Raw genomic sequence first — 12,999 nt, forward strand, 5'->3', positions numbered from 1 at the left:
AGAAAAATTATATCAGACCTTTAATGTTACCTTTGAAGGCCGGTATCAGATGTGCACTCTGCAGACTGTGTATAGGCCCTCATTCCGAGTTGTTCGCTCGCAAGGCGAATGTAGCAGAGTTACACACGCTAAGCCGCCGCCTACTGGGAGTGAATCTTAGCTTCTTAAAATTGCGACCGACGTACGCGCAATATTGCGATTACAAACGAGTTAGCAGTTTCTGAGTAGCTTCAGACTTACTCTGCCTGTGCGATCAGTTCAGTGCTTTTCGTTCCTGGCTGACGTCATAAACACACCCAGCGTTCGCCCAGGCACTCCCACCGTTTCTCCGGCCACTCCTGCGTTTTTTCCGGAAACGGTAGCGTTTCCAGCCACACGCCCCTAAAACGCCGTGCATCCGCCCAGTAACACCCATTTCCTGTCAATCACAATGCGAACGTCGGAGCGATGAAAATGCCGTGAGTAAACTTACTTTCTTCATAGTAAAGTTACTTGGCGCAGTCGCAGTGCGAACATTGCGCATGCGCACTAAGAGAATTCTCACTGCGATGCGATGAAAAACTCCGAGCGAACAACTCGGAATGAGGGCCATAGTACTGCATGCTTGTTTTGGATTTGCATTCTGCAGGCTGTAACTGGTACTGCATGCTGGTATTGGGTGTGCACTTTGCATGCTGTAATTGGTACTGCACGCTGGTATTGGATGTGCACTCTGCAGACTATAACTGGTACTGCAGGTTGGCATTGGAGATGCACTCTGCAGGCAGAATGGTAATGCACACTTAAAGGAAGTATTACACTAGAAGCTGGAGAGATTAGGAACACTGATGTGCACAACGAAGTGTGCACCAGATAACAATAACCACAAATCAGGAAGCAGAGCTGCTGACACTGAAGCCAGAAACAGGTAAGAAACAAGTAGTACTGGGAATGAGCAGGTGCAACTGAGGGGTCTAAATAAGGTGCTCTGATCAGTCATTGGTGGCTCAAGTCATGTGGGAGCTATCTCCTAATCAAATGGACAAAGCCAGCTGATCAATCCAATATGGCATCACCCAAGCAGCACCAGCTTGAGGAGATACGCCAACAGCTTAGGAAAACGGTTGGTGAGTCTGCACAGGATCACTCTATATGTACAGTTGATAACCAACATATGGCCATATACCCAAAAAACTATTTAGGGTTCGGCGCTGGGTTGGTGGTGCTAAGTGTGCCCCAGAAGAGACATATAGTCTTTCTTTTTTGTTTTGGTTCCGGTACTAAACGGGAACCATTCCCCCCATTTTTCTTGAGATATGCCAACACTCAGATATTAGCTTGACAAACCATATTTACATTTACTGTTCTGACCAGTGAAAGCATACTGACAGCGCCGGGTGCGGTAACAGGGACTCATCCCATTGTGTGACAGTAACCCCCTTATGGGTGGCCCCAGAACACCACTGTGGTTTGGGAGGAAAGCTCAAATAAAACTTGTGGATGAGTGCAGGAGCATGAACATCATTGGTGTTAATACAAGCTCATTCCTCAAGTCATAGCCTTTCCAGACAATTAGATATTTAGTTGACCTTGATGGCAAAGAGAATCCACAGTCCTCTTAATCTCTTACTATGGGCCTAATTCAGAGTTGATCGCAGCAGCAAATTTGTTAGCAGTTGGGCAAAACCATATGCACTGCAGGGGAGGCAGATATAACATGTGCAGAGAGAGTTAGATTTGGGTGGGGTGTGTTCAAACTGAAATCTAAATTGAAGTGTAAAAATAAAGCAGCCAGTATTTACCCTGCACAGAAACAAAATAACCCACCCAAATCTAACTCTCTCTGCAAATGTTATATCTGCCGCCCCTGCAGTGCACATGGTTTTGCCCAACTGCTAACAAATTTGCTGCTGCAGATCAACTCTGAATTACCCCCTATATCCCTTGTTGCATTTGTTAGTAGTGAAATGTTTTGCTCATTGTAAGGGCTTGTATTTTAAAGTGCTGCTTGGAATTGTAAGTGTATGTGAGTTGGTAACAGCAAAAGAGCTGGAAGCCGAGTGAAAAGGAGGTGCAGTGAGCTGGAACAACTGCAACTGCTAAGTGGAGTATCGGTGCCGCAGGAGAGAGTACTATGGCTGCATAAAAGTGAAGGACCAAGAACCACACAAAGATAGATAAGTATAAGCCAGCTTAATTATTGTATAAGTGAGATTGTTTGTCTTCTACTTTTTCTTTTTGCTGCTTTTACTTTGAGAGTAACAGGGAGTTAGACCTTACAAACAATATGGGAGGGGCTGTTATTGGGGACCTCACTCAGTGCATGTCGTGCAAGATGTATGCACACCTGGAGCTACCGACCCAGTGTGATTACATCTGCACGAGGTGTGTGCGAACGGTTGCCCTGGAAGCCCAGGTAACTGATCTAGAATAAACCGTTACGGGACTGAGGGAGATTCACATTCTCGAGCGAAGTTTAGACAGAACGGTGGAGGAGTTGCGGGAGGGGTCACTGGTAGAAGAGGATGATGATCAGGTAGCCAGCTGGGTCACAGTTAGAAGGAAGAAAAAGAGGGGGAGGCTCGACATCTCCGAACTATCAAACCCGAACAATTTTTCCCGACTGGACGAGGAATCGGAGGATGATAGTGAAGAAATGACGGTGCCGGAGGAGACTGCTCCCTCTAGCATCCAGAGGAGCGGCCCCTCTGGCGCAGTTGGGATAAAAGATAGTGAGGTACCTAGTCAGATGGTGGTGGTAGGGGATTCTATCATCAGGAAGGCAGATAGGGCAATCTGCTACCGGGACCGTGATCGCCGTACAGTCTCTAGTCTCCCGGGTGCTCGGGTACGGCACATCGCGGACCGGGTAGACAGATTGTTCGGAGGGGCTGGGAAAGACCCGGTGGTCTTGGTGCATGTTGGCACCAATGACAAAGTTAGCGGAAGGTGGGATGTCCTTAAGAAAGACTATAGGGACTTAGGAAAGAAACTTAAGGCAAGGACATCTAAGGTAATATTCTCGGAATTATTACCCATGCCACGCGCTAGTCCAGGGAGGCAGAGGGAGATTAGGGAGGTAAATGTGTGGCTTAGGGATTGGTGCAGGAAAGAGGGGTTTGTGTTCCTGGAACACTGGACGGACTTCTCAGTCAGGCGCCATCTCTTTTGTCGTGACGGATTGCACCTGACTGAGGAGGTTACTAACATGGGTACTAAAAGAGATTTTACCAAAGCACTAACCAATGACAATTACAGGTCATCATTGCTACATAAGGTGAAAGATGTCCCTAACGCAAGGGAAAATACTTATCTTAGTTGTATATATGTAAACACTAGAAGCATTACTGGTAAAAAGGGCGAACTAGAAATACTTGCAGCAAGCAAACAGTATGATATTATAGGCATTACTGAAACTTGGTTGGACGAATCTCATGACTGGACAGTCAATCTAGAGGGCTATACACTGTTTAGGAGAGACAGACTAAATAAAAAGGGTGGAGGGGTGTGTCTTTACGTAAAGCCGTTTTTAAAACCTGATATATGGGAAGATATTCAGAATGGGAATGGAGACACTGGGGTATATTTACTAAAAATCGTATTTTACCGTTTGAGGTCAAAGTTCAATCACGAATGACATCGAAAGTGTAAATATGCAACTTTTTGAATTTAGTACGACTAATTTACTAAGCTGCCGTATTCTGCATTTTCGGTTTTACCGATGTCGATGTCATTCGTTTTTTAAGGCAGTGTTTTTGTAAAACACTGCCGACTTTAATACAATGAATCTCGGCCGGATCTGAGAGATCCATGCTGGGCTTCATTGTGCACCTTGTTAAAAAAAAAAACAGTGTTAAAATAAAATTTTTTTTTTGCGTGGGGTCCCCCCTCCTAAGCCAAACCAGCCTCGGGCTCTTTGAGCCGATCCTGGTTGCAAAAATATGGGGGGAAAAATGATAGAGGTTCCCCCATATTTAAACAACCAGCACCGGGCTCTGCGCCTGGTCCTGGTTCCAAAAATACGGGGAGCTGTGTGGTCAGCGGTTGACCGAAAGTAACCTCACCGCTGACCACAAAGTTCCCACCATTGGTTACAATGGAGCGCATAGGCGCTACATTGTAACACTGCCGTGTGCCGCCTGTCATACAGTACAGGAGCACACAGCCGATCAGGAGGATGCCACAACGTGGCGTTCCCTGATTGGCTGATGGAACCCTCTTAGACATAAGTCAGAGGGGGTTTCTGGCATTCGGGGAAAGGGGTCCCATGTGAAAACATGGGGCCCCTTTCAGTGCGAGGTCAGGTGTCCGTTTTTTTATTTTGACAAGTACCTGGATTACAAATGGATTACAAGAAGAGCCTTCTACACTGGATTTTGTGAGTATAATTTTTTCCACAGGTACACCATGGATTCTACATGGAGAAGAGGACCGACCCTCGTGTGAACATAAGGTAAGTATGTGTATATGGAGGTGTGGATGTATGTATTAAAGTTATACTTTCAAGGTGTGTGTCTTATGTTTTTATTGGGGTATTTTTTTAGTAGTAGTACTACAGGTACCAGCAGGCCCGGTTTTCCTCCGCATGCTGGTACTTGTGGTTCTCCAAGTACCAGCTTGCGGGGGAGGCTTGCTGGGACTTGTAGTACTGCTACTAAAAACAATATTCATTTTTTTACACAACGGCTATCAGCCTCCCATCCGCAGCCCTTGGATGGGGGGGACAGCCTCGGGCTTCACCCCTGGTCCTTGGGTGGCTGGAGGGGGGGGACCCCTTGATTGAAGGGGTCCCCACTCCTCCAGGGTACCCCGGCCAGGGGTGACTAGTTGGTTATGTAATGCCAGGGCCGCCGGGACCTATATAAAAGTGTCCCCCGGCTGTGGCATTATGTATCTGGCTAGTGGAGCCCGGTGCTGGTTTCAGAAATACGGGGGACCCCTACGCTTTTTGTCCCCCGTATTTTTGGAACCAGGACCAGGCGCAGAGCCTGGTGCTGGTTGTTTAAATATGGGGGAACCTCTATCATTTTTCCCCCCATATTTTTTCAACCAGGACCGGCTCAAAGAGCCCGAGGCTGGTTTTGCTTAGGAGGGGGGACCCCACGCATTTTTTTTTCAAAAAAATAACACTTTCCCATCCCCTTCCCACTGATAAACATGCACGGATCTCATGGATCCGTGCATGCCTATCCAAACACGGGATAAAAAAGCAGGTCTGTTTTTTTTTAGCACTTTTTCACGATTTGTATTTCAGCACGGCAGTGTTTGGCTATTGTCGGCAGTGTTTGTGATTTGCACTTTTTAGTAAATTACCGATTTCTACCAAATTGCAGGCGTATTTGACCGATGGTGTATTGATTCTTGATTTTTTCCTAGGACTTCCAAAATATTACGAATGCCCTCATCACTGCCGAGATTTTTGCTTAGTAAATTCCCGACATGACACTTTGAAGAAAAAACGGCATCTCGGTCAAAATCGGGAGCTTAGTAAATATACCCCACTGTCGAGACATTATGGGTAGAAATTGCATGCGGGGAAAAAGGAATAAAAAAGTTAGCATTGGGTGTATGCTATAGGCCGCCTGGTATCAACGTATCTGATGAGGAATTGTTACTAAAGCAAATTGAAAGAGTAGCAGGAGTAGGAGACATAGTAGTGATGGGAGATTTTAACTATCCAGAGATAAACTGGAAAAACGATTCATGTGAGACTGCTAGGGGCAATATGTTTTTAAACACACTTAATGATAACTACTTAGTTCAACTAATGGAGGAACCAACTAGGTACAATGCAATCTTAGACCTGGTATTAACAAACAATGGGGATTTGGTATCAGGTATTATAGTAGGGGAACCCATAGGAAACAGCGACCACAATATGGTCACATTCAATATAAGTTTTCATAAACAGCCCTATACTGGCTCAACTAGGACTCTAAACTTTAGCAAAGCGAATTTTGAAAAGATGAGGGTATTTTTCAGGGATAATGAATGGGAAGGTTTGTTTTTAGGAAAAAATACTACGGAGAAATGAGAGGTACTAAAATTCCTGCTAGCTAAAAATACACTCAAATTTATTCCTATGAGCAGCAAAAAAAGGAATAAAAATCATAAACCGATGTGGCTTAACAAAAAGATAAAGGAACTTATGGGCAAGAAAAGGCGAGCATTTAAAAAATACAAATCTGACGGGGAAGCAGAGTCATTTCAGCACTATAAGGAATGTAACAAAATATGCAAAAAGGAAATAAGAGCGCTAAAGTAGAAACTGAAAAACTAGTAGCAAAGCGAATCCCAAAAAATTCTTTAAATACATTAATAGCAAGAGATTAAAGAAGGAGAGTATAGGCCCTTTAAAAGACAAGTTGGGAGTCTTAAGCAAAAATGATAATGACATAGCGGACACACTAAATGAGTTTTTTTCAACAGTATTTACTAGAGAGGACCCAATTTAGGGACTAACACATAATCTCAATAATGAGAATATCCAACTGATAGGTACTTATTTAAGCGAGGAAGTAGTCTGTGACCGATTAAAACATTTAAAGATTAATAAGTCACCAGGTCCCGATGGTATTCACCCAAAGGTTCTAATGGAGCTTCACTCTGAACTTGCAAAACCGCTATGTTTGATCTTTAAGGATTCAGTAATATCATGTATGGTTCCCAAAGACTGGCGTATAGCGGAAGTAGTGCCTATATTCAAAAAGGGAAGTAAAGCTGAACCAGGTAATTATAGACCAGTTAGTCTTACATCTATAGTGGGGAAAGTATTGGAAGGTATTCTAAGAGATAGTATTCAGAAGTTCCTTGAAGTCAATAAGGTCATTAAAAGGAATCAACATGGGTTTATGAAGGACAGGTCCTATCAAACCAACTTACTTGGCTTTTATGAAACAGTAAGCACAAACCTAGATCAGGGTAAAGAGGTGGATGTAATCTTTTTAGATTTTGCCAAAGCATTCGACACTGTACCACACATGAGACTTATCTACAAGCTACAAGAATCAGGGCTAGGAAGCACAATATGCACTTGGGTCAAAAACTGGTTAGATAATAGGGAGCAACGCATTGTGGTTAATGGATCTTTTTCAAGTTGGACTGAAGTACTAAGTGGTGTGCCGCAAGGCTCAGTATTAGGACCGCTATTGTTCAATATTTTCATTAATGACCTAACAGAAGGTCTAGAGAGCATGGTGTCAATTTTTGCAGATGATACCAAATTGTGTAAAGTTATAAATGCGGAGAGGGATTCTGAGTCGCTTCAGAACAACTTAGTTAAATTAGAAGCTTGGACAGCGAAATGGAGAATGCGCTTCAATACAGACAAGTGTAAGGTAATGCACTGTGGTAACAAGAACAAAAATAACACCTACCTACTAAATGGGGTAAAATTAGGGGATTCTGTATTGGAAAAGGACTTAGGTGTCCTCATAGATAGCAAACTAAGCAGTAGTACCCAAAGTAGGACTGCAGCAAAGAAGGCTAATAAGATATTAGCATGCATAAAACGGGGAATTGATGCTAGGGACAAGAGTATTATACTCCCGTTATATAAATCACTTGTGAGGCCACACCTTGAATACTGTGTACAATTCTGGGCACCTTACTACAAAAAGGATATCCTGGAGCTAGAAAAGGTTCAAAGGCGGGCGACCAAACTAATTAAGGGTATGGAGACGCTGGAATACGAGGAAAGGATTGCAAGATTAGGCATGTTTACACTGGAAAAGAGGAGATTAAGAGGGGACATGATCAACATTTACAAATATATAAGGGGACAATATACAGATCTTGCGCAGGACCTGTTTTTGGTTAGATCAATACAGAGAACTCGTGGACACTCGCTCAGGTTAGAGGAGAGGAGATTCCGCACAATACGGCGTAAAGGCTTTTTTACGATAAGGACGATACGTGTTTGGAATTCCCTGCCTGAGGGAGTTGTAATGGCCGACTCAGTCAACACCTTTAAGAATGGGTTAGATAAATTCCTAGTGGATAAGGATATCCAGGGTTACGGGGCATAGTCACGCACTATGGTTATTATAAAAAAGAGGGGTTAAACGTAACGGCAGTCATCAACTTCAGTCAAAATTTTATACAAAATAATCGTGCATAGGAGACCACAACTAGGTTGAACTCGATGGACAATTGTCTTTTTTCAACTTTAGATACTATGTTACTATGTTACTATGTTACTAAGGCATTAGGAACGCAAAGATATGGTGGTAACTGGAACAGTCCAGCCATTGTAAGGAATGTGTTTCTGAAGTCAAGGGCAACCAAGCACCACAGGATGAGAGGCTTTGGTGATGATAAAAGAATGAACCAATTCAGAATGCAAAGCACCTACTCTGAGTCTTTTTTCAGTGGTTTGATGAGTATTAACTCCACCTGGGATGCAACTTCCATCTACAGCTGTGAGATAAACAGGTGCCAGCAAAGGACACAATGGAATATCCATTTACAGAATGATGACAGAATTAACAAATTCCCCACTGCTCCAGAATCAACAAGTGCAGGAAAAGACTTAGTACCCTCATTACCCATTCTAGGATACCAGGAAAAATACAATTTATTGTCACACCTAGGCTGGCATCTCCAAATGCCACTATGTGCTAGAGTTTCCTGTCTTCTTGGATCAGTCATTGGTGGCTCAAATCATGTGGGCAGAAGCTCCTCATCAATTGGACAAACCTGAAATCAGCTGATCAGTCCAATACGCTGGCATCACTGCAGCACCAGCTTCAGGAGAAAATGAACATTCAGATACTAGCTTGACACAGCATGCTTACATTTACAGTACTGACCAGCAGAAGCACACCAGCCGATGAACTGACAGCATCGGGTGTGGCAAGAGATAGCTAGCTGTGTGACAATCAGGGTCCATGCGCCAACCCCTTCTTACCTGTCAGCCTGTAGCACTGCATCCTCTCTTCGCAGCCCAGTACATACAGAATATCTATCCAAAGATGCCATGTGAAGGGGACTCGAGAGCCCAAGCCCCTGAAGTGGTCTTGAGTTCCCAAACCCCTGGAGGTCTGTCTGTGGCTCTGCATGGCCTGATTGCTCTTTGGGAGACTGGCTCCTGTGATCATAACTGGAGATAACTACTGTGGTAGTGGGTGTGTGCCTCCAATATGATAGTGTGTGTGCCTCTGTCCCAGTATGAGTGTCAGTGTGTGTGTTTCAGTATGAGTATGTGTGCCTCTGCCTCAGTATGAGTGTCAGTGTGTGTGTTTCAGTATGAGTGTGTGTGCCTCTGCCTCAGTATGAGTCAGTGTGTGTGTTTGTGTGTCTCAGTATTAGTGTGTGTGTCTCAGTATGAGTGTGTGTGCCTCTCCCTCAGTATTACTGCTTTCACATCGCTAACCCGGTATTGAACCGGCTTTTGAACACGCTTGCGACCCGGGTCTGAACACGCTATACCCCTTTCACATCGCAGTTTGGAGCCGTGTTATTACCGGGTTATTCCCGGGTTGGTGCCTTTCACACTGAACCCGGTTCGCCCTGTGAAAACATTTGTGATGTCATTATAAATGGACTTTTCTGTCTCCTATTGATGAGGTTGCAAAGGTATTACAAGGAGGGGCTGGGGAGTGCTCAGTAGTGCAGCAATCATGGCCGACACAGCACATGTCTCTATAGAGTTTGTGATAGTCTCAGCTGTACTACTCTTGGATTCAGCCTGTGAGAGGATATTTGAGCTTCTCACATTCTGTAGCTTGTTCAGCAGCTATGTTATGAGGAGGAGGAGGCTGCAGTATTTGAGAGACACCACCATTCGTCGTCGGCAATACCTGCGCAGGAGGAGATCGTTTATATCTGCTTCTGTGACCACCATACTCAACCTTAACCACAGTACTCAACGAAAATTGTGGTCTAGAGAACGGCAGCATGGGCAAGTTTTTATGCAAAGTGTACTGAACTTTCAGGATGTTCAGTGGAAGTGTCACTTCAGGATGTCACGTCACACATTCCACTATCTTTTGGATTTAATGTCCCCAGCACTCTCTAGACAGACCACAAACTTCAGGTCACCAATAGAGCCAAGCAGGAGGCTAGCTATAGCATTGTGGTGGTATGCCACTCCCGGTGAATATCGCACAATTGCTTGCCTGTTTGGTGTGGGGATATCTACCGTGTGCACCATTGTACATGAAGTGACCAAAGCATTGGTGGACAACCTATACCACCGATTTATATCTCTTCCGCAAGGCCAGCGTTTGGATGAAACAATTGTGGGATTTGTGGAGTCTGGATATCCGCAGTGTGCAGGTGCAATTGATGGTACCCACATCCCTATAATCGCACCTCATGATAATCATGCCGACTACTACAACAGAAAGGGATGGCATTCCATTGTTTTGCAAGCTGTGGTGGATCATAAGTATTGGTAAGTATTGGTAATGTTCTTATCATTGTGTTTTCTTAATGCTAATTGTTTATAATTAATTTACAACTTAATATATTTTTTTATATATTTTTATATAGTTTCACTGACGTATTCATCGGCTGGCCGGGGCGGTCACATGACGCTCGAGTTCTTGCAAACTCTGATCTGTACCGGGTAGCAGAGGACAAGCAAGGGGGCTACCTTTTTCCAAGAGAGGTGATTATTTGTTTAAACATTTTAATACTTTTGAAAACATGACCAAGAAAAGATGTGTTAAAATGACAAAATGTTCATGAATCAAGCAGGTAATAGATGACTGCAATTAATTTTCATTGGGACCAATTGGCGTTACCTTCAAACATGCTTCCTATGTGCCCGCCAGCCTGCCCATCATGGAGGAGTCTGCTCATATTTGTATTCCAATTTCTTATTGCTAACGTACATTTTTTTACATCTCTATTCCTACTAGAAATCCAAATTTGTGGACGGAGTGGAGATACCGGTACACATAATTGGTGATGCAGCCTACCCGTTACGACGATGGCTCATGAAGGGGTTCACCCAACATGTCCAGCTGAGCCCCAATCAAATTACATATACACACACCCTGAGCTCGGCAAGAATGGTGGTTGAAAATGCCTTTGGACGATTAAAAGGACGTTGGCGCTGTCTTATGAAGCGCAATGATGTAGACATTAATATCATGCCTAACATTGTTGCAGCATGTTGTATTCTGCATAACTTATGTGAGTTTCAGAGGGAGGAATTCCTACCAGAGTGGACAGTGCAGGCCACTGCTGCGTACCCTGCCCTTGATTGTGAGGCCTATTTGGGCGACCATTCTGGTAGTGCAGAACAGATGAGGTCTGCTATAATGGCCAACCTTCCCTCATTACTCCGTTAATTTTTCTCAGTTTGTATATTGTATATATTGTTGTTGTTCCAAAAAAAAAACCTGTTTAGTTGACATTCTGCTACTGTGTCGATACAAATGTACAACATCAATATCCAATTTGAAATGGATGTATCAAGCATTTTGTTTGTTTGTAAGTCAAAATAGGACAAGTCCAAAGATTAACAAAAGGTCAGAGACCGTAGAATTTTAATTTGTATAAAACTTTGGAAAATAAAGTAGTGCAATCGTTACAGTAACAAGTCAAACAAGTAATAGTGCAGTAAAAACACTCCTATGAATTTAAAACCAACCTTTTTTTAAAAACAATAATATTTAAGTTAAATTACGATAAACAGGAGACTCTGTTGTTGTCTCCGTTTCAGAAGGTGATTGGGTGTGTTGAGGTTGTGTATGTCGAGGATGGGTATAGTGAGTTGGAGTTGTTGGAGGTGGGGTTTGTTGGGGTTGGTTATGGCGAGCATGGGTATGGTGTGGCGTTGGTTGAGGTGTGGTATGATTATAGTAGGGGGGTGCAGGGTATTGAGTATATGGTTGAGGGTAGTTTGGTGGCACTGTGTGCAGCCCTTCAATGCATTGAAACATTCGGTCAAATATGGACATTTGAAATTCCTGCATTTCTCTCTGACGTTCTCTTGCATCCCTATTATAGGTTTCCTGCATAGACATCAGCTGCGTCATAAATGTATTGTTCATCTCTTGCTCTGCCTGCAGAAATCGCTCGAGACGTGCATCTTCTCGATCAGCCATAGCAGCGTCCATCTCCTGTAATTTTTCAACCAGGACAGTGGTCATAATTCTTGCAGCTTGCTCCGTTTTATTTGGACGGCGCCTCCTTGGCGGAACAGTATATACTGCAGACACAAATCAAATAATATGTTATTGGAATTTGCAAAGAGCTTATATAAAATAGCAGTGTTTGCAAACGTGTTTTGTGGCCTCCTTCCACCTACACACTGCATATACTCTGCAACATTTATCATTTTAAATTGTATGCATTTTTTTCTATGATTTAATGACGTTAATGTTTAGAGTTGTTAGTTTGTGTTTAGTTGACGTTAATTGTTCATGTTAGTTATTATGCTTTAGGATTGTTGTACTTACTGTTTCCACGCAAAGGCTGCGTTTGTGCAATTATGGCCATTTGACTTGGCCCAGCCGCTGTGTCTTCTGGCGCATCAGTGGTTTCAGTTCTGCTGGGCTCCTGTACAACTGGGTCAGGCATAGTGGTTGCCATCGGTTGCGTATCATCCAGTACGAGTAGTGGAGATGGTGGTGGTGGTGATCGGGTGTCTAGGTCCTGTGCTCGGGTGTCTGGGTCCTGTACGCTGGTGGAAGCAGCAGAGGCCTGTCTTGTTTCTGCTGCTGCTATGCTGGAGGATAAGCTAACCGGTGTTGCAAGTGGTGTGTGGCCAAATATGGTGGCACACTGCTCATAATATTGCCACTCCATACGGGCAGCACCACTTCTGTTTCTGTTGTGGTCGTGGACCTTATGGAAATTCCTTTTAAGGGCCTTTAGCTTATTGATTACCTGCTGTGAGGTACGGTGGAATCCAGAGGCTGCAAGCATCTTCGTTATGTTTTTGTATGTGATTGCATCCTTAACAGTCCCTGTCATTTGGTGGGTGATTTCCGACTCCCCTCTTATCCGCAACAGCTCCCTAACCTCATCCTCACTCCAGTTTGCCATATTTTCCAAGCACTGTAC

The 12,999-nt window shown here is 43.8% G+C and overlaps 1 protein-coding gene across 1 annotated transcript; it reads left to right on the plus strand.

Annotated features, from left to right (window-relative positions):
* Positions 1–9,412: 9,412 nt before the first annotated feature.
* On the plus strand, positions 9,413–11,797 carry LOC135060250 (uncharacterized). The gene is made up of 3 exons (XM_063963969.1): positions 9,413–10,375; positions 10,474–10,591; positions 10,845–11,797. The coding sequence occupies exons 1-3, from the start codon at positions 9,600–9,602 to the stop codon at positions 11,277–11,279; spliced, it is 1,329 nt and encodes a 442-aa protein (XP_063820039.1). The 5' UTR covers positions 9,413–9,599; the 3' UTR covers positions 11,280–11,797.
* Positions 11,798–12,999: the final 1,202 nt, after the last annotated feature.

This window comes from Pseudophryne corroboree, chromosome 1 (assembly GCF_028390025.1).
Source record: "Pseudophryne corroboree isolate aPseCor3 chromosome 1, aPseCor3.hap2, whole genome shotgun sequence".
NCBI classification, from domain to species: domain Eukaryota; kingdom Metazoa; phylum Chordata; class Amphibia; order Anura; family Myobatrachidae; genus Pseudophryne; species Pseudophryne corroboree.

Coding starts and splice junctions, on each gene's coding strand:
- LOC135060250 (XM_063963969.1), top strand. CDS start 9,600: ATGGCCGACACAGCACATGTCTCTATAGAGTTTGTGATAGTCTCAGCT. Junction 10,376..10,473: donor GTGGTGGATCATAAGTATTG/GTAAGTATTGGT, acceptor ATTTTTATATAG/TTTCACTGACGTATTCATCG. Junction 10,592..10,844: donor GCTACCTTTTTCCAAGAGAG/GTGATTATTTGT, acceptor TATTCCTACTAG/AAATCCAAATTTGTGGACGG.